The sequence below is a fragment of the Agelaius tricolor genome, unplaced genomic scaffold, assembly GCF_023055355.1.
Source record: "Agelaius tricolor isolate 1412-34295 unplaced genomic scaffold, bAgeTri1.0.p SCAF_145, whole genome shotgun sequence".
NCBI lineage: Eukaryota > Metazoa > Chordata > Aves > Passeriformes > Icteridae > Agelaius > Agelaius tricolor.
This window is the reverse complement of record NW_027269405.1, coordinates 51,904-79,454: the sequence shown is the minus strand read 5'-3', so window position 1 is coordinate 79,454 and position 27,551 is coordinate 51,904. Positions and strand designations below refer to the sequence as shown.

The window sequence follows — 27,551 nt, the reverse complement described above, 5'->3', positions numbered from 1 at the left end:
GTCCTAAAAACCCCATGAAAACCTAAAAATAGCCTCAGAATGCTGTTAGAATACACTGGAAATACCCTACTTTTAAAAAACCCCTAAAAATCCCCAAAGAACCTTTAGAAATCCCGAAATATACCCTAAATAGTCCAAAAAGAGCTCTAAAAATACCCCAAAAATCCTTAAAATGCCCTGATAAGACCCTAAAAAAGCCTAAAAATTCCCTCAAAAACCCAAAAATACCCTAGCCCTAAAAAGTCCTCCACATACCCTCAATAGTCCTAAAAAACCCCCAAGAACACCCAATTCCCCCCCCCCAAACAATTCTTAAAAGTACTAAGAAAACCCTTAAAATACCCTAAAAAAATCTTTTAAAAGCCCTGAAAAAGCCCTAAAAGTATCCTAAATGTTTCCAGAAATTTCCTGGAAAACTCCTCCAAAAAAGCCCTAAAATATCCTTTTAAAGCTGTGAGAAAATCCCTAAAAAAAACCCCTAAAAAACTGCTCAGCCCCCAACTCCTACCTGTCACTCTCTAGACCACAAACATCATTGCTACCTTTTTATTAGGGTTGCTGCCTGCAGCTGCTGGGAGACTTCTGGGGCTGTCCCAGCATTGGGGTTACTGCCTTGTGCTGCTGTTGGGGAACACTGGGGTCCTAGGGGTGCTCTTTAGGGTGACCTTGGGGTTGGGTTGAGGGCTGCTGCACCTGTACCCTAACCCTACCTGGTACCCTGTGTCCTTTGTACCCCTAGCCCTCGGTGTGAGCTCTCCATCTGTCAAGCCTCCCCCTCCTTGCCCCTCAGCCCGCAATATCTGTGTGCCACCCCGAGAACTCTGGCGTTGTCCCTTGGCCCCCTGGCCTCCACCGTGCGCTCTCCACCTGGTTAGGGGTGGTTTTTAGGGTAAGGTTAGGGGTGGTGTGAGGGTTGGTTCACCTCTCACCCTCAAGCAGCCCCCACTTTGCCCCTCAAGGCATTTGCTCCCCCTCACCCTTTTCTTGTCACCCTCAAGTTCCCCACTCCCAGCCTCTCAGCATCTCTGTGCCACCCTGGAGCCCCCCAGTTGCTCCTAACGCCCCCTTCTGCCTCTCAGCTCCCCCCATCCTCTGTGTCACCCTCCAGCCCCCTCCCCTCAGCCCGCAGCCCCCTGTGACACCCTGCAGCCCACAGACGTTGTCCCTGCCTGTCTCGCTTGGGTGTTGTCCTGCTGCGAGAGCTGCGCCGTCCTCCGAGGGCTCGGGCTCCTGCGTGCTGCTGCAGGGGACTCACGGATGGGCGGTGGGTGAAGTAACGGATGGAGCGGGAAGTGTGGTGGGACGGGTTAAGGGCGGAGTGTGAGGGATGGAGCAAGGGCAGGCTGGAAAATGGAGTAGGGTTAGGGGCGGAGAAGGGGACGCAGCAGCAGGGGGCTGAGGTGAGGAGGTGAGTGTTAGGAGAAAGCGTAACTCCAAGACCGAGTCTGCAGCCAACGAGAACTCTGAGTGACCTGGGAGTGCCGAACGTCTTTGGCAAACTGATGTAAGGAAACTGGGGTGATGAGTTTAGTTTCCCTTGGAAAAGGGATGGCATCTGTGTCCGTGGGCCTGCACCCTGCCCAGGACCTTTGATCTCCAGTGGGCTGCCACCTCCTAAAATTCCAAACATCGCAGGTGAGACAGGGGGTTGCAAATTTTACTCGGGGTAGAAACCAATTTTGGATTTAGCTGAAGTCTGCTGGTGAAACTTGTGTAGTCTGTTAATCGGTGTGCTTACAAAAAGGCCTGCAGAGAGAACAAAGGAAGTTCGAGGATTCTGTGGGGAAAAAGAGAATCTGGGTTACGACCGAGTGCACAGCCTCGTCCCTGTGTGAGTAAAAGTTTGAGGTTTTGCTGGCAGCATCGCCGAGTGCTGAGGGGTCCCCTGCTCGATAGGGCAACTTGGGAGGGTTTGCTTCAGGCTTTGCTTGTGAAAGGTGTGAGAAAAGCAAGCAGCTCTGAAGCAGATGAGCCCCCTCTTGCCTGTTGAAGTGTTGCATAAATCAAAGATAAACCTCAAGGTCCCTTCCCACCCAAACCATTCCGTGATTCTTTGCCCTGGAGGCAAGGGTGCACCTGACACCTCATTTCTCTTCACAGAGAAAAGCAAGGCACAGTTCTCCCCAAGAATATTTCTGGGATTCACATCCTCTGAACCTCAGAGGAAGTAAAATCAATTCTTATCTCATTTGCTGTGCCTGTGTTTGTGCCGAAGTAGAATGCAACGTGGAGATTGTTTACCCAAAGTGATGGTGTTTTGTTTCCTTGGCCTGTCGGGGCCAAGCGTGTGTACGTGTCGGGACTGTTGGGTGACAGTCATGAGTTGTGTGCGGGGTTGAGTACTTGGCAGATTGGGTTTAGATGTAATGTAATATAGTATAATAAAGCAATTAATTAGCCTTCTGATAAGGCAGAATGCAGATTGGAAACATTTGCACATATGATATTAAAGGACATGTGAACCACCTTTCTGTGAGACAAAGACACAAGACTTGGCCCATCCCTAACTTAGGACACAGCTAAAAAATAATAGATAAAATAATTTTTAACCTATTTTTGAAGAACTCTCTAAAACTAATGGCAGATGATATAGCTATTTTATCTGGTAAGCTTCTGTGCAAAATTTCCTGCTGATGCTGGCTCAGACGGATGGAGATTTGGGAGGAGGGGGAAGAACAAAGTGCCACGGGGCTTTATTGGATGAGCCTTGAAAGATTTCTGCAAGCTTCTATTGCAAGGTTGATGAACCTTGTGTTTGTTAACTTCAGTTTTGCTCAGTGTTTTAACCCTGCTTTATCTCCTGTGGTCCAGATGACACATTCACACATCTTTAGAAAATTCAGTGGGATGATCTTCAAACAACATGTGACTTTGCACCAGTGAGGGCAGAAACTTGATGGTTTTACCTCAATCTATAGTTTTTCAATATTGCTAGAGAAAGTGCTTTTCTGTGAAATGTCTGCTTTGGTTAGATCATGCAAATTGAGTGCTGGCTGCTACTTCCATAAGATGAAGAGTAAGAATAACTCAGGAATGTTTCATCATTTGTCTCTGCACTGGTCAGAAATGGTAATTTGAGCTCCAATCTGTAGAAATTTAGCAAAAGAAGTTGGACACTCAGAGGATAAAAATAGAAAAAAATGCATTGGAAGGATTTTTCCTGCTAGTGAGTGAGTTTCTACCTGTAGGAGCATCGGGGGTAACACGGTCGGGACGGACGGAGACGAGAGATCTCTGAAGCCAGGTCGTGGAACTTGGGGTTTATTGCAAAGGGCCTGGGGGCAGGAGCCTTTTGGAACTTGGGGTTTATTGCAAAGGGCCCGGGGGCAGGGGCCTGCTGGGAGCTGCCAGCCACAGCTCAGAGCAGGCCTGAGAGAAGAGAGGGGGAGAGAGGATGAGAGGTAAGAGAGCAAAAGCATAAGAGAGTAAAAAGGGGTAAGCGAGTAAAAGGGCAAGAGAGTGAAGTTCCCATTACAATACAAGAAATCATCTTCTATGTTGAATATTCTAATTCCCACTAACCAATCCAGTACAATACACAAATCCTATAGCATTTCCATACAGCCTATAAGAATCACTACATTACCATTCTGTGTTACATTTTAAACCCTAAAAGCTCCTCTTTGGGCCCCTTCTGCCAAGCTGGCAGGGTCTGCTCGGACCCTTGGAGCTGTCTGCAGGCAGAGGGTGTTGTTCCATCAAAAGGGGATTACCTTCGGCTGGCCACACCATTGTTTTCCTGTTGTTCAGTAACTGAGGGATCTCAAAGCTTGCTTTCATTTCAATCTTGCTTATAGTTTCTATATTCTCAAAATCTTTTGCCAGGCAATCATATTTATAAGGCTTTCCTGTTTCATCTTCCCCAACATCTCTCCCCCATTCTGATGAACAACTAAGATTTTAGACACTGTTTTACTCATAATTCTTTGCACACACTGAAGTATACAGGGTACTGCTACTAAAACTACAATTATTACTATTAGAATAATCAAGCCTATTTTACAGAGTTCCTTTAGGCAAGGTGCAAAAGCTCCGACCGTCAAACAAACTGTCTAGCCAAGATGGGTCACCTGTTGTAATTTGGTTAGCTAAATCCTTTAGGTTCTGTAGCTGTTTATGAATGGAAGCAGAATGATCAGGTAAGTTCATACAACATAATCCTTCAAAATCTTCACAACCGTGCCCATGTGCTAGTAAAAGAAAATCAATGGCAGCTCTGTTTTGTAAAGTGGCATGTCTGACCGCTTCTTCATCTGTCAACAAATCACTGATTGCAGCAGAGGTGGCATTTACTTCTCTGCTGAGCCAACACCCTAACTTGTTTAATTGTGTCAGTGCAGCTGAGGAACCCCATGAGGTAGAAAAATGCTTGCAACAGTTGATTTTCCAGAGTTCTGAGAGTGAAAATTGCTATCAGGGTTGCTCTCATATTAATGTCCCCAGGAGGATCTAATCTTTCTGCTTTTCTTTTTGACTACCCCTTGGACACTGGGAGCAATTATTGTAAGTTGTCCCAAGGCCCACCATCTATTTTTGAGGGTATACCTTGCCAGGCCCTGACTCCACAGATGAGCCAGATTCCTCTAGGGAATAGAATTGGAAGTTGAAATGATCTGTGTGAGGTTCATCATACGTAAGAAGCTTAGTTTGATTGCACTGAGAAGTCATATTGCTATAAGCTGGGTGATATGGGGTAAATGAGGGCCATCTTCTCCTAGGAAATGAAAGAAGTAACAGGTATCCATAGTTAATGAGCCTAGGATTTCTAGCTCTTGAAGGTCAGATTTATCAGCTTTAGAATTATCAATATAAGTTTGGTGTTTCTGGCTGGGAGTTGGAGATACGTGATGATCATCATATGGCCAATATTTATCAGGAGTAACATTATCAAGACCCTTTGGGAAAGGTACTCCGACTAGACAGGTTGAAAAAGGTTTGTCAGGGCTTGTGTCAGATAGACGGATGGTATCAGAGCCTGCAGACCTGGCTAAAGCAACCCAGACATTCGTCTTTGGTTGATTTACAGGGTAAAGCTTCTGTTTGTGCTGCCTGTGCAGCTACTTGCGCTGTTTGAGCTGTAAGAGCCCTTTCAATTTTTTCTCCTAGAGTTTTTCCAAGTTCATTTGCCTGGATAATTGCCACTTGCTGTGGACTCCCAATTTTGTTACAGGCATCCATCATTTCAGGCACTGTGGGTTTTTCTTTTCCTAGGGCTTTGATAACTCTTTTACATTCTGCATTGGCATTATTTTCAATAATGTCCCGTATCATTATTGGGCGAGCTATATCATCGCCGCATTGTCTTTCTGCTCCTTGCGTTACCCGGCCCACAAATGTGGTAAATGGTTCAGACAAGTCTTGCCTAATCAGATTATAGGCTTTTTCAAAACTTCCTGCAGGCTGAATTTGCAAAAAGGCTCTGCGAGCCATCTTTTCAATGTTATCTAACGCTGTTTTGGGTAAATTCACTCGATTATCATTCTGATCATCAGGAGGGTCACCAGTCAGCTTAGACATGACAAGGGTACGAAGGTCTGCATCGGTACTTTGTCTATAAGTGGCTAGTACCCCTGTGAGCAGTCTTTTCCATTTGAGTTCCCATAGCGTATATTGTGAGTCTGTGAGAATTATACTAGCAAGATTTTTACAGTCATTTGGTGTGAGTGTATGTCCTTCCAGGACTGTCTTTTTCAGCAGTTGCTTAAAATATGGGGAGCAGATACCATGTCCCTTATTGCTTTTCGCAATTCTTTTATCTCATGAGGTGGGATAGCCACCCGTGTTCTAGGACCAGCAGCTTGCTGGCTGAATGGCACAGGCATAGCTAGAGGATTTAGACTTTCTTCTTTGCAAATCTGGCCTCTGACTTCATCCTAGACTGTTAGTTGAAAATTATCAAAAGATTTTTGTGAGTTTTCTAATTTTGTCATTAATGCTGGTGAATTTTCAGGGTTTACTGTCTAATTTTGGGTCGAGAAATCTGTCCCAAACACTGAGGGGACTCTGGAGCTATTTGGGAACAGTTCTTTTTCAAAATTCTTTTGTGTTGGGATCAAAGGGCTGGCATTTGCAGGGGCAAAATAATTCTCTGTCTGTCCTGTATTTATTAAAGCAGCTGTCATATTCCAACCTCCTCCTCCTCCTCCTCCTCGTCGCACGGTTTGTGTGCATGGATGTGGCTGTGCAGACGAATCGTGACACAAAGTAGTCCCACTGGGTGCTAGGAGTGTGGAAGGCGAAAACGCGGAGGCACACCAGGTATCGGTTGCTCAGGGTTACGCGCTGCAGAGGGATCTCTCGGTGCCCGGCAGAAGGAGAGACGCGGAGGGATACATGCAAGGCGCTGCAGTTTTCACCTGCTGTGGTGCCGTGTATAGACACAGTGGCGGCAGAAGTGGCGTGACAGGGCACAGGGATGCCGGCTGTGGCCGGACAGTGGCACGCAGCGGCTCGGAACCGGGACCGGGCTGTATCAAAGCTGCAGCGAAAGCAGTGGGGGGTGGCGGCGGGGCCGTGGAGATAGAACTGCGCATGCGTGCGGCTGATCCCGGGAGCAGCGCTGTGGTTCGATGAGTCGGCGCGGAGTGATATCGCTGGTGCTGGGGTTGTAGCAACTGCGCATGCGTGGGTTCCGTCACTACGGCAGCGCGGGCAGTCATCATGGCGGCGGGCGGGCCGGGGGGTGCGGGAGGAGGCAGAGCTAGGGGAACGGGAACGGGGCTGCGGCTGCGGCTGTGGAGGGAACGCCGGGACGTCCGTGGTTGCAGGAGGCGGCGGAGCCACGCCATCCAGCAGCTCTGAAGCGGGAGGGTGCGGTGGGAAAGGCGCAGCTCGGCCCGCCATGCAGCGGCGGCGGCAGGAGAGGGGAAGCGACCACGGGCGGCGCTGATGGGAAGCTGGGCTGGAGCACCGCGGCGCCGGCACGGGGTGCCTTGGGTGGCTGCGGCGCCCCGGTAAGACAGTCATTAAAACACCCTAAAAATTATTTTAAAAGCCCTGAAAAAGCCCTAAAGGTATCCTAAACATTTCCAGAGAATTCCTAAAAAACTCCTACAAAAAAAACCCTAAAATATCCCTAAAAATCCCTGAAAAATCACCTGAAAGACCCTAAAAAACTGTTTAACCCCTACCTGTAACACTGTGGCCTCCAAACACCATCTCTACCTATTAATCGGGGTGACTGCAAGACCCTCAAACACCACCACAATCACCAGCTTGAGTTGGTCTGGACAGCACCAAATAAAATAAAATAAAAAGCTTTATAAAAAGAAAAATTTAAAAAAAAATTAAATTAAAAATAAAATTAAAAAAAAGCTTTAAAAATGGGAAAATCAAAAAAATTAAATAAAATAGAAAATTTAAAAAATAAAAAGCTTTAAAAATAGAAAAATTAAAACTAAAACCTAAAATAAAATTAAAAAATAAAATAAATGCTTTAAAAATAGAAAAATTAAAACTAAAAACTAAACAAAAATGAAATTAAAAAAATAAAAGAAATGCTTTAAAAATAGAAAAATAAAAACTAAAAATTAAATAAAATATAAAATTAAAAATATAAAATAAATGCTTTAAAAATTGAAAAATAAAAACTAAAAATTAAAAAAAGAAAAATTAAAAAAATAAATAAATGCTTTTAAAAAAATTAAAACTAAAAATTAAATAAAAAATAAAAAAGTTTTAAAAATAGAAAGATCAAAAAAAAAATTAAATAAAAAATAAAAAATAAAACAAATGCTTTAAAAATAAAAAAATTGAATAAAAAAATAAAATAAATGCTTTAAAAATAAAAAAAGTAAAAATAAAAATTAAATTTAAAAAAAATTAAAAATAAAAAGATTTTAAAATAGAAAAATAAAAAAAGAAAATTAAATAAAAAGTAAAAAATAAAATAAATGATTTAAAAATAAAAAAATTAAAACTAAAAATTAAATAAAAAATAAAATAAATGCTTTAAAAATACATAAAGCAAAAATAAAACGAAATAAAAAATAAAATTAAAAAAAGAAAATAAATAGTTTATAAATAAAAAATGAAAACGAAACATTAAATAAAAAATAAAATTTAAAAAATAAAATAAATGCTTTAAAAAAATTAAAACAAAAAATTAAATAAAAAATAAAATTAAAAATAAAATAAAAAGCTTTAAAAATAGGTAAATCAAAAATAAAAATTAAATTTAAAAAATGCTTTAAAAATAAAAAATCAAAACTAAAAAATAAGATAAAAATAAAAATAAAAAATAAAAAATGCTCTAAAAATAAAAAAATTATATCTAAAAACAAATAAAAAAGAAAATTTAAAAATTTTTAAAACGCTTTAAAAATAGAAAAATTAAAACTAAAAATTAAGATAAAAATAAAAATAAAAAAATAAAAAAATTTAAAAATAGAAAAATTAAAACTAAAAATAAAAGATAAAAATAAAAAGAAGCTTTAAAAATAGAAAAATCAAAACTAAAAATTAAAAAAAATTAAATTAAAAAAATAAATTAATTAAAAATAATTAAAAAACGAAATAAAATCTGTAAAGTGCTGTAAAGTACCGTAAAAATTCCATTAAAAGTAGTGTCGTAAAGCGCGACTGTCGTAAAACTATCGTAAAGAGCGACTGTCGCGCTTTACGGCACCTTTTACGACAGTCGCGCTTTACGGCACTTTTACGACAGTCGCGCTTTACGGCACCTTTTACGACAGTCGCGCTTTACGGCACCTTTTACGACAGTCGCGCTTTACGGCACCTTTTACGACAGTCGCGCTTTACGGCAGTTTTACGACAGTCGCGCTTTACGGCACCTTTTACGACAGTCGCGCTTTACGGCACCTTTTACGACAGTCGCGCTTTACGGCACCTTTTACGACAGTCGCGCTTTACGGCACCTTTTACGACAGTCGCGCTTTACGGCAGTTTTACGACAGTCGCGCTTTACGGCACCTTTTACGACAGTCGCGCTTTACGGCACCTTTTACGACAGTCGCGCTTTACGGCACCTTTTACGACAGTCGCGCTTTACGGCACCTTTTACGACAGTTTTACGACAGTCGCGCTTTACGGCACCTTTTACGACAGTCGCGCTTTACGGCAGTTTTACGACAGTCGCGCTTTACGGCACCTTTTACGACAGTCGCGCTTTACGGCACCTTTTACGACAGTTTTACGACAGTCGCGCTTTACGGCACCTTTTACGACAGTCGCGCTTTACGGCACCTTTTACGACAGTCGCGCCTTACTGCACCTTTTACGACAGTCGCGCTTTACGGCAGTTTTACGACAGTCGCGCTTTACGGCACTTTTACGGCAGTCGCGCTTTACGGCACCTTTTACGACAGTCGCGCTTTACGGCACCTTTTACGACAGTCGCGCTTTACGGCACCTTTTACGACAGTTTTACGACAGTCGCGCTTTACGGCACCTTTTACGACAGTCGCGCTTTACGGCAGTTTTACGACAGTCGCGCTTTACGGCACCTTTTACGACAGTCGCGCTTTACGGCACCTTTTACGACAGTTTTACGACAGTCGCGCTTTACGGCACTTTTACGGCAGTCGCGCTTTACGGCACCTTTTACGACAGTCGCGCTTTACGGCACCTTTTACGACAGTCGCGCTTTACGGCACCTTTTACGACAGTCGCGCTTTACGGCACCTTTTACGACAGTTTTACGACAGTCGCGCTTTACGGCAGTTTTACGACAGTCGCGCTTTACGGCACCTTTTACGACAGTCGCGCTTTACGGCACCTTTTACGACAGTCGCGCTTTACGGCACCTTTTACGACAGTCGCGCTTTACGGCAGTTTTACGACAGTCGCGCTTTACGGCACCTTTTACGACAGTCGCGCTTTACGGCACCTTTTACGACAGTTTTACGACAGTCGCGCTTTACGACAGTTTTACGACAGTCGCGCTTTACGGCACCTTTTACGACAGTCGCGCTTTACGGCACCTTTTACGACAGTCGCGCTTTACGGCACCTTTTACGACAGTCGCGCTTTACGGCACCTTTTACGACAGTTTTACGACAGTCGCGCTTTACGGCACCTTTTACGACGGTCGCGCTTTACGGCACCTTTTACGACAGTCGCGCCTTACTGCACCTTTTACGACAGTCGCGCTTTACGGCACCTTTTACGACAGTCGCGCTTTACGGCAGTTTTACGACAGTTTTACGACAGTCGCGCTTTGCGACACCAACTTTTATGCAACTTTTACGGTGCTTTACAGAACTTTACGGATTTTATTTTCTTTTTCTTTTTTTTTTTTAATTTTTATTTATTTTTTATTTTTAATTTTTCTATCTTTAAAGCTTTTTATTTTATTTTTCTAATTTTATTTTTTATTTGATTTTTATTTTTAATTTTTCTACTTTTAAAGCTTTTTATTTCATTTTTTAATTTTATTTCTTATATAATTTTTATTTTTAATTTTTTTAGTTTTAAAACTTTTTATTTTGTTTTTTTATTTTTATTTTTAATTTTTCTATTTTAAAAGCTTTTTTATATTTTTTTATTTGATCTTTTTTATTTTTAAAGCTTTTTATTTTGTTTTTTATTTTGTTTTTTATTTGATTTTTATTTTTAATTTTTCTATTTTTTAGGCTTTTTAATTTAATTTTTTATTTGATTTTTATTTTTAATTTTTCTATCTTTAAGGCTTTTTTTTTGTTTTTTAACTTTATTTCTTATATAATTTTTATTTTAAATTTTTTTATTTTTAAATCTTTTTTTTTTTTAATTATTCTTTTTTTGAAGCTTTTCATTTTTTTAAATTTTTATTTTTATTTTTTCTATTTTTGAGGCTTTTTATTTTTTAATTTAATTTTTTACTTAATTTTTATTTTTTAATTTTTTTATTTTTAACGTTTTTTATTTTATTTTTTAATTTTATTTTTATTTTATTTTTATTTCTTATTTTTCTATCTTTAAAGCTTTTAATTTTTTTTAATTTTTTTAAATTTTTCTATTTTTAAAGCTTTTTATTTTGTTTTTTTAATTTTTTTTTATTTATTTTTATTTTTAATTTTTCTTTTTTAAAGCTTTTTATTTTTTTTTTAATTTTGTATTTTTTTATTTTTAAAACTTTTTATTTTGTTTTTTTGTTTTTTATTTAATTTTTATTTTTAATTCTTCTATTTTTAAAGCTTTTTAAATTTTTTTTTCTATTTTTAAAACTTTTTTCTTTTTTTTTCTATTTTTAAAGCTTTTCTTTTTTTAATTTTATTTTTTATTTAACTTTTTTTAATTTGTCTATTTTTAAAGCTTTTTTTTTATTTAATTTTTTATTTAATTTTTTTTAATTTTTCTATTTTGAATGTTTTTTATTTTTTTAATTTTATTTTTTATTTAATTTTTATTTTTTATTTTTCTATTTTCGAAATGTTTTATTTTTTATTTTAATTTTTATTTAATTTTTATTTTTAATTTTTCTATTTTTAAAACTTTTTTCTTTTTTTGTTTTTTTTTTCTATTTTTAAAGCTTTTATTTTATTTTTTTAATTTTTTTATTTAATATTTCTTTTTAATTTTTCTATTTTTAAAGCATTTATTTTATTTTTTTAATTTTTTTTTTAATTTTTCTATTTTTAAAGCATTTTTTTTTATTTTGTTTTTTATTTTATTTTTATTTTTAAGTTTTCTATTTTTAAAGCTTTTTGTTTTATTTTATTTGGTGCTTCCCAGACCAATTCAACCTGGTGATTGTGGTGGTGTTTGAGGGTCTTGCATTACGGCACTACCTTTTATAGAACTTTTACTGCACTTTACAGCACTTTACAGTTTTTGTTTTGTTTTTTATTTATTTATAATTAATTTTGTTATTTTAATTTTATTTATTTTTATTTTTAATTTTTTTATTTTTAAAGCATTTTATTTTATTCTATTTGGTGCTGCCCAAACTTGCTGTTGTGCATTTTTATACTTTGTAATACTTTGAAGTAATTTTGTTTTGTATCCCCATATTTTTTCTCAAACGGTTTATCCCAAACTGTACCCCCCTCCCTTTACCTATGTTATCCCTCTCCCGGGATGAGATCATCCCCAAACCCCCACCCTGGCTCTCTGTCAATCACTCAGCCTCCCATCCCCTCCATCCAGAAGTTTCAGTCCAAATCGTCGAGTGATTAGCCAGAGGCTGGGGGTCAGCCCCCCAAGCCTTGCCCCATACGCTGTCCTATATGTCTATCCCCCAGCATCCATCCCTTAGGGTCACTTAATGGTTGGTAGGATGTTATCTACTTTTGGTTTCCACCTCCCTTTAAATGTAACCTTGGCACATCTCCCGGGGCTCTCGGCAGGAGGCCCCGAGGTGCAGGAGCTCCTTTGGGACTCCTAATAAAACCTTGCATTAACCCCTGCTAAGAGTCGGCCCTTTATCTTCTACCGCTGTCTCTGGTGTCTCTTCTGCTGCAAAGGCGACCAGCCCAGGTGCCCTCAGCACCCTCGGGGCACAGAGAGTGTCTCCCTGCCAGCCCAGGTGCCCTCAGTACCCTCGGGGCACAGAGGGTGTCTGCCCCCAGCCCAGGTGCCCTCAGTACCCTCGGGGCACACACAAAGAGTGTCTGCCCCCAGCCCAGGTGCCCTCAGCACCCTCGGGGCACAGAGAGTGTCTGCCCCCAGCCCAGGTGCCCTCAGCACCCTCGGGGCACACACAGAGAGTGTCTGCCCCCAGCCCAGGTGCCCTCAGTACCCTCGGGGCACAGAGAGTGTCTGCCCCCCAGCCCAGGTGCCCTCAGTACCCTCGGGGCACAGAGAGTGTCTCCCTGCCAGCCCAGGTGCCCTCAGTACCCTCGGGGCACACACAGAGAGTGTCTCCCCCCAGCCCAGGTGCCCTCAGCACCCTCAGGGCACAGAGAGTGTCTGCCCGCTGTCGGCCATGTCGCGGCTGCCAACTCGGGACCGGCCGAGGGTTACTGAGAGGCTCGCACAAACCCGCTCGGCCGCTGATTGTGGTGGTGTTTGAGGGTCCTCCAGGACAAGGGAGGAGATGAGAATCTTGACTCCACCTTTCAGAAGGCTGAAATATTATTGTATGATCTCTATTATATCAAAAGAAAATCAGATATTAGAACTATATTAAAAGAGCAAGGAGACATCAGAAAGCTGGAAAGGAATGAATAATAAAAACCTGCTCACAGCCCCGACACCGCTGGACCATGATTGGTCATCAAGTAGAAACAATGCACAGGAGACCAATCCAAGATGCCCCTGTTGCTAAACCATCTCCAGCCCACACTCCACAGCCAGCAGATTGTTATTGGTTCCATTTCTGTTCTGAGGCTTCTCAGTAAAAAAATCCCAGCAAAAGGATTTTCATCAAACACGTCAGTGCCAGGTGATGGCACAGGCAGCATCAGCTGGCAGAGGTCACTGTGTCATCCCTGCCAGCCCAGGTGTCACAGCAAGGAGGAGAGAGTTCACCCTGTGCTCAGCCTGCAATACAGAGCAATACAACACAACACACATATTAACACAAGATGATAACCTTTATCTATTTTCATTACATGTGGATTTATTGTTACAGGACACCCAAAACAACAAAAGCACACAAAAAACAGCACTCATCTACCATTAACACCCCCTTCAAATGACACACAAACTCACCATCCCTCTCATCACAATGCTAAATTACACCCCAGCAATCATTGGTCCTCAGGAACGTGGTTCCCTGGAGCCTCCAAAAAATCCTCCTGCCTGACGAGAACCCCGGTCCCTGGACGGTCCGCACCCAAACTTTGGCAATGAACGTCGCCTCGCTGACCGACCGGGACCCAGGAAAAAAACCCAGCCGGGGGGAAAAAAAAAAAACAGCAGGGGATTTTTTATTCTAAATTTAAAAATTAGTTGGAAAACCTGAAAAGCAAAAAAAAGCCACACACACAAGGTTACATCCAGTCAGCATGCACTCACACATGCAGAGAAGAACATGCCAGACTCACCCTTCTCTGAGATAGCTGGTCCAAAGGCACAGAAAGAAGTGCCCAAAAATGAATTTTTAAATCCTTAAAATGTTGAAAAAGACAGAGCTTCCTTCAAGTGAACCTGTAAAAATGAGAAACCAGGGCAGTTATCTCCACTGAAACTGATTAAATGGCAAATAAACCAATTCTGCCCTTCAATTTATTCTCAAAAAATATTGTGAAAAGTAGGATTCTCCTCAATTTAAATCCCTCCAGCAATGAAAAAAGAGAAATTTTTCCCTCAATCAAAACCCTTAACAACGAGGGACAGCTAGGGAAGGTTTGCAGGAGGCACTTAAGACTCACAAAGCAGCCTGACTTTATGGTGGTGGCAGCTTGGGTTTGGGAGGCGCCCTGCGCAATGCCGAATTTCAGGAGCCACTCCTGCCCACAGGCCCCTAAACCTCAATGCCAGCTCTCCCCGCATCAAGCCCCCTGTCTGTGCCCCTCAGTCCGCAATGTCTGTGTGTCACCTCAAGGCCCCCAACCTTGGCCCTTGGCCCCCTAACCTCCACCATGCACTCTCCACTGGTTGGGGTGGTTTTTAGGGTGAGTTTAGGCATGTTGTGAGGGCTGGCTCACCTGGCACCCTCAGGCACCCCCTGCCCCTCAGCCTCCTTGTGTCACCTTCAAGTTCCCCACTGCATCCTCTCAGCGTCTCTGTGCCAGCCTGGAGCCACCTCTTTGCTCCTAAAGACCCCTAAAGGGCAGCAGGTAAGGGTTAGGAGGGGGCACCCCAAATTTCCCAGAGCAAAACTGCAGCAAAACAAAACCGTGGCTGCCCTGGCAGTGCAAAACATGTCCTGCAAACTGCCATCGGGAACCTTTGTGTCCCGTGGAAAGGGGCTGCTGCTGCTGGTGTCCAGGGAATGGGATTGTGCCTCCTAAAATCACATTTCTCGCAGAGACACTGGCTTGGAAATCTTTCCTTCCTGTGCAGAAAAAAAAGAGCCATCATTCACAGCGAGGTGTTCAGGGCTGAAAATCCCCTGATGGCAATGCAAGGGGCAGGGAAATGTGACTATACATCCTCAAAACTTCTCCTAGCACATCCAAAATGTTCACCCCGTAATTGTGAGAGTCAGCCGTGGCATTACTCGCCTACAACAAACCCTTGTGCTGAGGGGAGCACCTCAGCAGGTGGGGCAGCGTGTGGGGTCACAGGGGGACCCTTCTCTTTCCACGCTCCCAGTCCAGCTGCAGTACTCTCCGTTCCACCCCAGCTCCACCCCAGTACCCCCACTCCCTCCCCAGTGCAACCTATTAACCCCAGAAAAATGATGAGGTTTGAGTGGAAAAGGAGTTTAAATGGAGGGGCCAAACACCTTTTCCATAATTGTCCGATTTTTTTAAACTGAGGGGGAATGCCCTTTCCCTGCAATTTTAAAAAATTTTTACCTTGGGGATCCCGCTCATCCTTCCCCCTCATCTCGCACCCAGAGCACCATCTGCCCTAGTCCCTCCTCTCCTGGCAGGCTCTGTCATAGGGAGCTAATTAGGGGGAGCGTTAATTAACTGGCCACAGCGAAACGGGTCTGGTTTGGAGGTGGGCGGCGAAAAGAGCCGAGTGCTGCCGGAGATGCCCGAATGGCGGAGAGAGCGCGGTCAGCGAAAGGAGCCGAGCGGGGACGGAAAAACCCGAGCGGCGGAGAGAGCGCGGTCAGCGAAAGGAGCCGAGCGGGGACGGAAAAACCCGAGCGGCGGAGAGAGCGCGGTCAGCGAAAGGAGCCGAGCGGGGACGGAAAAACCCGAGCAGCGGAGAGAGCGCGGTCAGCGAAAGGAGCCGAGCGGGGACGGAAAAACCCGAGCGGCGGAGAGAGCGCGGTCAGCGAAAGGAGCCGAGCGGGGACGGAAAAACCCGAGCGGCGGAGAGAGCGCGGTCAGCGAAAGGAGCCGAGCGGGGACGGAAAAACCCGAGCGGCGGAGAGAGCGCGGTCAGCGAAAGGAGCCGAGCGGGGACGGAAAAACCCGAGCGGCGGAGAGAGCGCGGTCAGCGAAAGGAGCCGAGCGGGGACGGAAAAACCCGAGCGGCGGAGCTCGGCGGAAAGCGACGAAGGGACGGGGACACCCGGACTGCGAGCCCTGATTATCCAATGGCCTCGGGGGGGCGGGGCGTTGCGGGCCCGGCCCCGGCGGCAGCTTTAGACGCCGCCATGGCGGCGGAGGTGGCGGAGGCTCCGTGTGGGCTCTGCAGCGCCTCCGCGGCGCCCTATACGTGCCCGCGCTGTCACCGCCGCCTCTGCTCCCTGCGCTGCTACCGCGCCCACGGCCCCTGCGCCGAGGCCTTTTACCGCGACCAGGTTCTTGAGGCGCTGCGCGCCGAGCGCGATCCTCCCCCCCGGGGCCCCGCGCCGCCCGGGCTGCGCGAACTACGCGAGCCCGGGGATCCAGCGCGGCCTGCGGGTCGCGGGCTATGGGAGCAGCTCAGCGAGGCGGAGCGCGACGGGTTCCGGCAGCTGCTGAGTTCCGGGGAGGCCGCGGCGCTGCTGCCGCAGTGGCGGCCGTGGTGGTGGCGCGGGCGGGGACCAGTGGAGGTGCTCGGCGGCGGCTCGGGGGTCGAGCAGGAGGAGGAGGATGAGGAGGGCGGCGAAGGCCGGCCCAGCCCCGCGCCGCCTGTCCCGGCCTCGGTGCCGCCGCTGAGCGCCCTCCGCGCCGCGGCCCCGTCGCCCTTGGTGCGGTTCCAGCTGCCGAACGTGCTCTTCGGCTACGCCTTCGCTCTGAGCCTGCACGGCGGAGACGAGACGCTGCTGCCCGAGCTCCCCGCGGCCGCCATCTCCGCCGCGGCCGCGCTCCGCGCCCGCCGCCCCTTCGGCAGCACGGCCGAGGCGCTGCTGAGCGCCCGGCGCGACGCCCGCGCCGCGGGGCTGCCCCTGAGCCCGCTCGGCGACAGCGGCGCGTTCCTGGCCGTGGCGCAGCTGCTGGAGGGTCGCGATAGTCGCGACCCCGGCGCCGACGTGGCGGCGGCTTTGTGGCACCTGTGGCGGCTGCTGAAGGCGGGAGCGCGGGCGCTGCCGCCCCCCGAGCGGAGCCGCTTCCGAGCGGCGCGCAGGAAGGTCGGGTTCCTGCTGAGCTGGAGCCGCGGCGCCCCCGAGGAGCTCGCCCAGCTCGCCCGGGAGGCGCGGGCGGTTCACGCCGAGGTGGCCGCGGAGGAGGCGGCGGTGGCCGAAATCAGGGAGGGGCTGGAGAAGGTCTGGGGAGGGTCCCGGCCGCCCCCCAGGGAGGGGCAGGGGGATCGGGGACCCTGGCTGGTCAGGGACGGGGTTGAGGAGGGTTTCGGGGGTCCCCGGCCGCCCCCGGCTGACAAGGGGGTGCAGGGTCGGCGGCTGATCGAGGAGCTGGACTGAGATGGGCAGATGGCAAGGAAACAGCCCGGGAGAGAATCCGCTGGTCAAAGGACAGGACTGATGAACGTCCAGAGAACCGGGACTGGGAAAGCTGCTCCTTAAGGGACAGGACTGATTAACGTCCGGGAAAGTTGCTCGTTAAGGGACAGGACAAATGAACTTCCAGAAAAGCTGCTCGTTATGGGACAGGACTGATGAACGTCTCCACTCTCGGCGGGTGTGGGGGGTCCCAGGGGGTCCCTCAGTTGATGGGAGCGGTCCCGGCAGTGCCAGTAAACGGTGAGGGGTGGGAGTTGGAGGTGGTGGTGCTCGCTGGGGTCCCAGGACAGGAGGGAAGACACGAGAACATTGACTCCATGTTTCAGAAGGCTCAATTTATTATTTTATGACATATATTACATTAAAACTGTATTAAAATAATAGGATTTCATCAGAAGGCTGGCTAAGAATAGAAAAAGAATGATAACAGGCTTGTGACTGACCGGGACAGTCCGGACAGCCGGACTGTGATTGGCCATTAATCAGAAACAACCACATTAATTAGAAACAACCACATGAGAGTTGGGGAGGGGGGGTCTCGAAGGTGCCTCAGTAGATGGGGCGGGGGCCTTGGGGGTCCCACAGGCAATGTGGGTGATCCCGGGGGGCCCTCAGTAGAGCAGGGGCAGCAGGCGGTGCGGCACGCGCTGGCACAGGCCCCCCCAGGCCCCCCCAAAGCGGCGCCGCTGCCGCCGCTCCCCCTCCAGAGCCCGGAGCTCCCGCAGCGCCGTCCCCGCCAGGAGCAGCAGCAGCGGCGGGGACAGACCTGGGGGGACACGGGGGTCAGGGGGGACACAGGATTTTGGGGTGCTCAGGTGTCTGGCAGGGAGGGACACGGGGTTCTGGGGAGCTCAGGTGTCTGGGAGAGAGGGACAGGGGGTTTTGGGGGCTCAGGTGTCCGGGAGGGAGGGACACGGGGTTTTGGGGGTCTCACCGCAGGGCAGGGTCCAGCCCAAGGCCATCAGCAGCTCCCCGAGGTCATCGGGGCGTCGCACGAGCCCCCACCAGCCCCCGGCCAGCAGCAGCTGCCCCGTGGCCGTGGGGACCGTGGGGAGACCTGGGGAGGGGGTGGAACAGGGGTTTGGCGGGTCCCAGATTTGGGGATCCGCGGCCGTTTGGGTGTCCCGGCCCTGGGGGGTCTCACCGGCCACCCGGGGGTCTTGGGGGTCGCGACTGAAGAGGCTCCTCTGGGTGGTGGCGCCGTGGAAGATCCACAAGCCCAGGGCTGGGGGGAACGGGAGGGGAGGGGGATGTCAGGGCCCCCCCAACCTGCCCCGAGACCCCCCGAGCTCCTCAGGGACCCCCCCCCCCCCAAATCCCCCCAGTTCCCCTGAACCCGCCCCACCCCCATCCTGCTCCCCCCACCACCATTCCCCCAAATAGTCCCAAATTAATCCCTGGTGCTCCCATTGACCCCAAATCCCCCCAGTTCCCCCCAAAATCTCTTCCAGTGCCCCCCAAATCTCATCCAATTCCCCCAATTGCCCCCAAATCCTCCCAGTTCCTCCCAAATCCCCCCAGTGCCCCCAGTAACCCCCAAATCTCCTCCAGTGCCCCCCAAATGCCCCCAATTCAACCAAATTCCTCCCAATCCCCCCAGTACTCCCCAGCTGCCCCAGTATCCCCCATGCCCACCGTAGAGCCCCGCGCAGGCCGCCCCCCCGGCGCCCCCCAGCCCCTGCTGGGGTCTCCTCAGCAGCAGCAGCGCCGGGAGGGGACCCCCAAAGGGGCCCCAGGCAAGACCCCCAAAGAGGCCCAGGAACCCCCCGGGGCCGGGGGCAGGACTCGCGCTCAGCTCCTGGAGAGGGGCGAGAGGTGAGATCCCCACAGATCCCCCACCCACAAACACACCCCAAAATACCCCCCAGGGGACCCCAACAATCCTCTGGAGACCCAAGCACACCCCATAACCACCCCCACCCCAAAGACACCCCAAAAACCCCCCAAACACACCCCGAGACCCCCCCAGGTGTACCCCACCCCACCCCAAACACACCCCAAAAGCCTCCAAACACACCAAACACACCCCCCACTCCCAAACACACCCCAAAATACCCCCAAAACACCCTAACCCCCCCCCGGGGGACCCCAAAACCCCCCTGGAGACCCCCAGACCCCCCCACTGCACCCCCCGTGCCCCCCCCGTGCCCCCCCCCCGTGCCCCCCACCCTGAGCCGCCGCAGCACCGCCCCCCCCTGCGCGGCCGCCACGAGCGCCAGGGGCAGCGAGGGGGAGCCCCAAAGGCGCTGCTGCTCCCCCAGGGCCGCGGAGAGCACCAGGAACTGGGGGGGACACATTGGGGACACGGGGGCAACAGGAAAGGGGGGACAGGGGGGACATTGGGGACACATTGGGGCAGGGATGGGGGGAACAGGGGGGACAGAGGGGGGAAGAGCTCATTAACCCCTGGGCTCTGCTCCCAGTGCTCCCAGTTCCCCCCCAGTTCCCTCCCAGTTCCCCCCAGTCCCTCCCAGTTCCCTCCCAGTCCCCCCCAGTTCCCTCCCAGTCCCTCCCAGTCCCCCCCAGTTCCCTCCCAGTCCCTCCCAGTCCCCCCCAGTTCCCTCCCAGTCCCTCCCGGTCCCCCCCAGTTCCCTCCCGGTCCCCCCCGGTCCCTCCCAGTCCCTCCCGGTCCCCCCCGGTCCCTCCCAGTCCCTCCCAGTTCCCCCCCAGTCCCCCCCAGTTCCCTCCCAGTTCCCCCCCAGTCCCTCCCAGTCCCCCCCAGTCCCCTCCCAGTCCCCCCCAGTCCCTCCCGGTCCCCCCCAGTCCCCCCCAGTTCCCTCCCAGTCCCCCCCAGTTCCCTCACAGTCCCTCCCAGTCCCCCCCAGTCCCTCCCAGTCCCCCCGAGTTTCCCCAGTTCCCCCCGTACCCAGGCACAGAGCCCGACACGCTCCCAGTTCAGATTCTCGGGGGGCTCCAGGGGGATCCCCGCTCCTCCCCCCACGAAGAATTCATACACGGGGTGTCCTGGGGGGTGGGGGGAGAGGGGCACGGCCTCAGCACCGCCGGGACCCCCTCAGGACCCCCCCGGGACCCCCGAAAACCCCCCAGCCCTCCATGACCCCCAACCCCCACCCCCAGACCCCAATTCCCGCCCCAATCCCCCCCCCCCATGACCCCCCCCCAGAACCCCAAATTCCCCCCCGGACCCCAATTCCCCCCAGCCCCCCCTGCTCACCGGTGCTCCCCCCCCGCAGCCGCCGCCGCGCGAGGATGAGGAGGGCGAGGCCGAAGGCGACGCTGGAGGCGGCCGCGGCCAGCGGGGGGAGGAGGGGGCACAGGGGGGGCAGGGGGACCCCCAGGGCCAGGGATCCCCCCAGGGCCCCCCCCAGCATCAGCAGCCCTGGGACAGCGGCCGTGAGGGGGGGGCGACTCCTGGGGGGACCCCCAGAGACCCCCGGGCCCCCCCCGAGACCCCCCCGTGGCCGCGCGACTCCCGAGGGGACCCCCCGAGCCCCCCGCCCGCACCTAAACCCCCCCCAAGGACCCGAACGGACCCTGGACCCCTCCCAGGACCCCCCCGAGGGACCCTGAGCTCGAAGCCCCCCCAGAGACCCCCGAGGGGTCCCCAGCCCCCCCAAGCGCCCCCCACTCACAGCCGAGGTCCCGGAGGGGTCCTGGGGGGTCCCTGGGGCTCTGGGGGGACAGCGGCGTCACCCTGAGACCCCTTTGGAACCCCCCCTGAGCCCCCCCAACAGCCCCAAACCCCCCCAAACCCCCCCAAACCCCCCGTTTCGCCCCCCAAGACCCCCATCACCCCCAAATCCCCCCCAACCCCCCCCATATCCCCCATCCCGGCCCCCCAAACCCCCCAAATCCCCCCCCAAACCACCAATTCCCCCCAACCCCCCCCAAATAAGCCCCCCCTCACCCCCCAAATCCCCTCAATCCCCCCAAATCACCCCCAGACCCCCAAATTTCCCCAGAACCCCCCCCAAACTCCCCCCAAATTCCCCCAAACCCCCCCCAAATTCCCCCAACCCCCCCCCAGACCCCCCCTCACCCTCGGGGGTCTCCAGCCCCCCATTCCGAGCGCCCCCACCCAGGCCAGCACCAGCGCGAGGGCGGGGGGCGTGGGCACGGCCGGGGGGGGGCGGGGGCCCCCCAGCCCCCCTCCCGCCCCTCCCCCACCGTGGCACTCACGACCCCCACGAGCCCCAGAGGGAGGAGCAGCGACAGAGCCCCCGCGCCTGGGGGGGAGAGAGACCCCAGACCCAAATTAGGGGGAACCCAGACCCAAAATGAGGACCCCAACCCCCTCCCCAAAAAAGGGACCCAGGGATCCCCAGGTGTGACCCCAGACCCGAAAACAGGACAGGGGTCACTCCCCGCCCCTCCCCGAGGGACCCCAGACCCAAAAAGTGACCCCGCCCCCCCAAAAGGGGACCCAGGGCTCAGGACGCCCCTCCCCCTTCCCAAAAAGGGCCCCGGTCGCGCCCCCCCGCCCCCCCCTCACCCCAGGGCCCCCCAAATTCCATCTCGGGGGGAGGGGGCGCAGCTCGGGGGGGCTTCATGGCCGGGGGGGATTTTTGGGGGGGTCCTGGATGCCCCGGGGGCGTGGCTTGGCCGGAACCACGCCCCTTCGGCGGGTGATGTCACCGCGCCGCACGATGATTAGCTGCGGCAGGGGCACGCCCCCGCTCTTAAAGAGACAGTGACCCAATTCAGCGGGTTTGTGACGTCACAAACTGCGTCATTACACAGCGAGGCCGCGGGGAAAGCCGAGTTTATTGAGGAATAAACGGGGGGGGGGGCGGGTCCCACACACTGGGGGGGGGTCCGGGGGTCCCATGAGGGTCCCCAGGTGTCTCCTGAGCTCTTGGGGGTCTCTCCCGGGGGTCTCAGGGGGTCTCCTGGGGGTTACTTGAGCTCCCAGGGGTCTCTGGCAGTCTCAGGGGGTCTCTCGGGGGTCTCCGGGGGTCTCTGGGGTCACTCCACGACCAGGTGGAAGCGCTCGGCCTCCTCGAACAGCGCGTTCATGGAGGCGGCCCAGGCCTCCAGCTCCGACACCTGGGGGAGCCATGGGGGACACGGGGGTCAGGGGGGCACAGGGGCATCTGCGGGGGGCTGTGGGGCAATGGAGGCGGCCCAGGCCTCCCGCTCCGACAGCTGGGGTGGAAAATGGGAGGGACACGATGAAATGGGGGTTCAGGGGGACTGGAGGGGTCTGTGGGGCAATGGGGGGGTCAGGGGGTGCAGGGAGGAGCAGGGCGAGGGGAATGGGGGGTCAGTGGGAGAAAAGGGGGGCTCTGGGGCAATGTAGGGTCTGTGGGGAGCAATGGGGATCCGGAGGGGTCAGAGGGGCCAGTAGGGGTCCCGGGGCGGGGGTGTCCCAGTGGCATGGGGAGGGTCCCTGGGTTAGCATCAGGTCCCTGGGGGTCCCGGGGGGGGTCCCAGGAGGGTCCAAGCAGTGTGGGGTGGTCCCTGGGGGATCCCAGGGTTAGGGCTTGGTCCCGTGGGGTCCCATGAGGGTCCCTGGGGGTCCTGGTGGCCTGGGGAGGGCCCCTGCGGGTGTCCCAGAAGTGTGGGGGGTCCTGGGGGGCTGTGGGGGGGTCCCAGGGGGTCCCGGGGTGTCACTCACGTCGATGGGCATCACCTTCCTCTTCCTCCTGCGCTCGGGGAGGGCGGGGCTGATGCCGGGGAGGCCGAGGGGGGGGATCTGGGGGGGTGGGGGGGCTCGGGGCTCGGGGGGGGGCAGGGGCACGTTGAGGGGGAGGGGGCTCAGGGGGAGCCCCCCCCCGCGGGCTGAGCCCCCCCACCATCCCCTCCAGGCGGCTGTAGGACCGACGGACACGGGGGAGGGGGGAGGGGAGGGGGGAGGGCGGGGGGGAGGGGTGGGCGGGGGCAGCACAGGGGGGGGAGGGGGGCGCAGGGGGGGGAGGGGGCAGCACAGGAGGGGGAGGGGCCGTTCTCCTTCTGGCTCTGCAGCTGTGGGGGAGGGGCAGAAGGGGGGAGGGGGCGTCAGTGTGGGGAGGGGTCCCCGGATCACCAGGACCCCCCCCTCACCACCCCCTCGCCCCTCCTCCAACTCACCCGGGGGCTCCGTCGGGGTCGCTCAAAGGCCTGTGGGGGAGGGGAGGTGTCTGAGAGCTGCCCCCAGCCCCGAGACCCCCCCCAAACCCGGTCTGGGACCCCCCGGGCCCCCCCCCAGGACCCTCCCCCACCCCCTTGGCGACCCCACCACCCCCCCCCCACCCCACCCCCCCCCGGCCCCCACTCACGGGGCTGCCCCGGGGGCTGCGGTTCCGGGGGTTCCGGCCCCCGCGCGGTTCCGAGACCACCGAGCGCAGGGCGCTGCTCCGAGTCACTGGGAATTGGGGAGGGGGAGATGAGAGGGAGTGAGGGGGAGGGCGCGACCCCCGGGACTCCCCCGAGCTCCCTAGAAACCCCCCAGAGCCCACAGATCCCCCCGGGACCCCCCTAGACCCCCCTGGACCCCCCAGGACGTTCCCAGGACCCTCCACAACTCCCCCCAGAAACCCCCCAGGAGCACCCCAGAATCCCCCAGACCCCGCAGGACCCCCCCAGACCCCGCAGACCCCTCCCAGGACCCCCCAGACCCCACAGGACCCCCTCGAGACCCCCCAGACCCCTCCCAGGACCCCCCAGACCCCACAGGACTCCCTCAGACCCCCCCTCGGGACTCTCCCAAGACCCACCAGGACCCCCGCAGGAGACCCCCCCGCGAAGCCCTGGAGACCCGAGCCCCTCCCAGGACCCCCCCTCACCCCTCGGGGTCGCCCCCGCCGAGCGCCGGCCGCCACCAACTCCCGCCATGGCGGTTCGAACGGCCGGAAGTGGCGTCATCGTCCCGCGCCGCGCGCCGAGGCAGGCACGGGAAGTGGCGGCGCGGCGGGGCCAGGTTGCACTTCCGGCGCGGCGGCGGCCGGTGACGCCAACAGGGCGCGACGCACCAGGAAGCGCCAGCGGGGCAGCGCGTCGCCATAGGAACGTGTGAGTGGGGGGCGGGGGGGGCGAAATCTGGGGGGGTCTGGGGGGCTCCAGGGGGGTCGGGGGGCTCCAGGGCGTCTGGGGGCCTCCAGGGGCTCGAGGAGGGGCTGGGGGATCCTGGGGAGCGCTGGACGCGGCTTTGCGGTGTCCCCTTGGTGTGCCGGGGGCTCTGGAGAGTCCCGGGGGGCCCTGAGGGGTCTCGGGCAGCGGGAGAGGGCGAGGGGGGTCCTGGGGGCTTCTCCTGGGGAGGGGTCTTGGGATGTTTTTCTGGGGAGGGGTCCTGGGAGTTTTTCGGGGGCTTTTTCTGGGGAGGGGTCCTAAATGTTCTCGTGGCCGAGAAAGGCCCCAGCCCCCCGGGACCCTCCCCCCCCCAATTCCAGGCTGCCCCCAGCCCCCCAGGACCCCCTCAGCCCCCCCCCCCCATTTCCCCCGGGCTACCATGGGGCTGCGCAAGTGCCTCAAGTGCTGCATCACCACGCTCTTCCCCAGGACCCCCCCCATTTCCAGGCCCCCAAGACTCCCCCAGGACCCCCCCACATTTCATTTCCAGCCCTCCCCCAGGCCGCCATGGGGCTGTGCAAGTGCCCCAAGCGCCGCGTTACCACGCTCTTCTGCTTCGAGCACCGCGTCAACGTCTGCGAGAGCTGCCTGGTCAGCGCCCACCCCAAGGTGCAGCTGGGGGTCTCTGGGGGGTCCTGGGGAGCTCCGGGGGGGCTCCTCAGCGCTGACCCCTCCTGTCCCCGCAGTGCATCGTGCGCTCGTACCTGCAGTGGCTGCAGGACAGCGACTACAGCCCGCAGTGCCCGCTGTGCCAGGCGCCGCTGGGGGACAGGGACACCGTGCGCCTGCTCTGCTATGGTGGGTGGGGAATTTGGGGGGAATTTGGGGGGCTCTGACAGCCCGCAGTGCCCGCTGTGCCAGGCGCCGCGGGGCGAGCGCGACACCGTGCGCCTGCTCTGCTACGATGGCATTTGCGGGGTTTTGGGGGGGTTTGGCGCAGTCTGGGGAGCTTTGGAGGGGGGTCTGGGGGCCTGGGGGGGCTGCAGGGAAGACTGGGAGTGACCTGGGTGTGTTCCAGAGGGTCCTGGGGCTGCCCTGACCCCCCCAGTTTGCCCCCCCCAGACGTGTTCCCCTGGGGGGGCTCTGGGGATGCTTGGGGGGTTCTGGGGGGTCCTAGGAGTGCCCTGACCCCCCCTATTTGCCCCCCCCAGACGTGTTCCACTGGCCCTGCCTGTCGGGGTGGGCTCGGGCGCTGCCCCCCCGCACGGCCCCCGCCGGGCACCGCTGCCCCCAGTGCGGGGGGGCCCTGTTCCCCCCCCCCAACCTGCAGGGCCCCGTGGCCGAGGCGCTGAGGGCGCGGCTCCGGACGGCAGCATGGGCCCGGCCCGGCCTGGGATTGCCCTTGGTGAGTGACCCCAGACCCACGGTGAGACCCCTGAGAGCCCCCAGCCCCCCTGACACCCCCAATCTCCCCCCAGATCGAGGACTCGGAGGCACTGCCGGAGCCTGAGACCTGCCCGGAGCCAGACGGGGGCTGGGACGGTGAGGGGAGACCCCAAAACCACCCCAGGAACAGCTCCTGGACCCCCAAAACACCCCCAGAATCTCCAAATCCACCCCCAGGACCCCCCAATACACCACAGGGACCCCCAAAAACACCCCAGGGACCCCAAAAACACCCTCAGAGTCCCCTAAATCACCCCCAGGGACCCCAAAAACGCACCCAGGATCCCCAAAACCACCCTCAGAGTCCCCTAAATCACCCCCAGGGACCCCTAAGACCATCCTAGAACCCCAAAACCACCCCCAAGACCCCCAAAACCACCCCAGGGACCTCAGAATCACCCCCAGGGACCCCAAAACCACCCCAGAGACTCCCCTGGGCAGCCCCCAACCCTGATTCTGACCCTGCAGCCCCAGTGACCCCCCCGGAGCCCCCCCCGAACCCCCCCAGCCCCCACGCCGTGGTGCACATGGGGGGAGGGGAGACCCCGACGCTGCACGTGGGTGAGTCTGGGGGCTTCGGGGGGGGGCTGGGTGAGTCTGGGGGCTTCGGGGGGGGGCTGGGTGAGTCTGGGGGCTTTGGGGGGGGGGGCTGGGTGAGTCTGGGGGCTTCGGGGGGGGCTGGGTGAGTCTGGGGGCTTCGGGGGGCCTGGTGAGTCTGGGGGCTTTGGGGGGGAGCTGGGTGAGTCTGGGGGCTTTGGGGGGGGGGGCTGGGTGAGTCTGGGGGCTGCAGGGGGGGCTGGGAACCCCCCACGCTGGGCATTGGGGGGTGAGGCCCCCCAGCCCTGGGGGCGGGGCTTTAGGGTCGCTCCGCCCCCTCCCCCAGGCTCCGCCCCCCGCAAGCCCCTGGGGGGGCGCGAGCCCTGGAGCGCCCCCGACCACGAGGAGGAGAAAAAATATCGGAGGAGACCCCGGGCATGGCTGCCCCCAGGGTTCAGGTGGGTCTGGGGGCTTCCCTGGGGGGTCAGGGGGGTCCCTTTGTGGGGTCAATTGCGGTCGCTTTAGGCGAGGTCAGGGGGTCCCTTTGTGCGGTCATGGGATCCTTCTGGGGGCACTTTGGGGGGGGTCATTCAGGGTCCCTCTGGGGACGTCATTGGGTCCCTTTGGGCACCCCTGAGGTCCCTTTTGGGGGGTCCCTTTGGGGTCCCTCTGGGGGTCCCTTGGGGCACCAATTGGGTTCCCTTTGGGGGTCCCTCTGGGGGTGTCATGGGGTCCCTCTGGGGGGTGTCATGGGGTCCCTCTGGGGGTGTCATGGGGTCCCTCTGGGGGTCCCTTGGGGCACCAATTGGGTTCCCTTTGGGGGTCCCTCTGGGGGTGTCATGGGGTCCCTCTGGGGGTGTCATGGGGTCCCTCTGGGGGTCCCTTGGGGCACCAATTGGGGTTCCATTTGCGGATCTCTGGGGTCCCTTTGGGGATGACCTCTCTGGGGGTCCTTCTGGGGTCCCTTTGGGGATCAATTGAGGATCTCTCGGGGGTCCCTCCGTGCCCCCCCCCACTCTGTGCCCCCCCCCCGCAGGTGCCGCTCCCGAGCGCTCTCCCAGCACCCGCTGCTGGCACTGTGCCTGGGCGGGGCCGCGGCCTTCGCGCTGCTCCTGTTCCTATTGGCCAGCCTGGCCAGGGGTGTGGCCGACGCTGACCCCGCCCTCGAGCCGCTCAACAACCCCCACGTGCGGGTGGGGCACTGACCACGCCCCCGCGGGGGGCGGGGCTTCCGCCGGGGGCGGGGTAAATAAAGGGCGCCCCCTTGTGGAGGGGGAGGCAGAAGCAT

At 54.5% G+C, this 27,551-nt stretch overlaps 4 protein-coding genes and 1 long non-coding RNA gene across 8 annotated transcripts; 2 read left to right on the top strand and 3 right to left on the bottom strand.

Annotated features, from left to right (window-relative positions):
• Positions 1-12,992: 12,992 nt before the first annotated feature.
• On the bottom strand, positions 12,993-13,922 carry LOC139586845 (uncharacterized). The gene is made up of 2 exons (XR_011678035.1): positions 13,594-13,922; positions 12,993-13,422 (listed from the first exon to the last, which is right to left on the bottom strand). It is a non-coding gene; the product is annotated as an uncharacterized lncRNA (long non-coding RNA).
• Positions 13,923-15,527: 1,605 nt separating this feature from the next.
• On the top strand, positions 15,528-17,729 carry ZNHIT2 (zinc finger HIT-type containing 2). The gene has a single exon (XM_071420500.1). It carries the CDS (start codon positions 16,043-16,045, stop codon positions 17,291-17,293), a length of 1,251 nt encoding a protein of 416 aa, XP_071276601.1. The 5' UTR covers positions 15,528-16,042; the 3' UTR covers positions 17,294-17,729.
• Positions 17,647-21,858, bottom strand: LOC139586843 (delta(14)-sterol reductase TM7SF2-like). The gene is given in 11 exon segments (XM_071420501.1): positions 17,647-18,098; positions 18,267-18,389; positions 18,477-18,557; positions 18,968-19,130; positions 19,501-19,614; positions 20,199-20,296; positions 20,508-20,672; positions 20,926-20,965; positions 21,333-21,419; positions 21,422-21,519; positions 21,786-21,858. Coding segments are annotated over 11 exon segments (1,182 nt in total). The 5' UTR covers positions 21,844-21,858; the 3' UTR covers positions 17,647-17,943.
• Positions 21,859-22,062: 204 nt separating this feature from the next.
• Positions 22,063-24,272, bottom strand: LOC139586841 (uncharacterized). 2 transcript variants are annotated; one of them, XR_011678034.1, is made up of 5 exons: positions 24,058-24,272; positions 23,551-23,636; positions 23,363-23,392; positions 22,911-23,257; positions 22,063-22,339 (listed from the first exon to the last, which is right to left on the bottom strand). XR_011678034.1 is itself a non-coding variant. In XM_071420499.1 (4 exons), the coding sequence occupies exons 1-4, from the start codon at positions 24,134-24,136 to the stop codon at positions 22,259-22,261; spliced, it is 276 nt and encodes a 91-aa protein (XP_071276600.1). In that variant the 5' UTR covers positions 24,137-24,272; the 3' UTR covers positions 22,064-22,258. The 2 variants fall into 2 exon arrangements, 1 of the variants encoding a protein (XP_071276600.1); XM_071420499.1 differs by lacking the exon at positions 22,911-23,257 and having other exon boundaries at positions 22,064-22,339.
• On the top strand, positions 24,163-27,547 carry ZFPL1 (zinc finger protein like 1). 3 transcript variants are annotated; one of them, XM_071420497.1, is made up of 8 exons: positions 24,163-24,283; positions 24,842-24,949; positions 25,027-25,138; positions 25,492-25,685; positions 25,759-25,822; positions 26,195-26,287; positions 26,610-26,721; positions 27,300-27,547. In XM_071420497.1, exons 2-8 carry the CDS (start codon positions 24,848-24,850, stop codon positions 27,466-27,468), a joined length of 846 nt encoding a protein of 281 aa, XP_071276598.1. In that variant the 5' UTR covers positions 24,163-24,283; positions 24,842-24,847; the 3' UTR covers positions 27,469-27,547. The 3 variants fall into 3 exon arrangements, with proteins under 3 accessions (XP_071276598.1, XP_071276597.1, XP_071276596.1); XM_071420496.1 differs by having other exon boundaries at positions 24,231-24,283; positions 24,831-24,949; XM_071420495.1 differs by lacking the exons at positions 24,163-24,283; positions 26,195-26,287.
• The last annotated feature ends 4 nt before the right edge of the window (positions 27,548-27,551 follow it).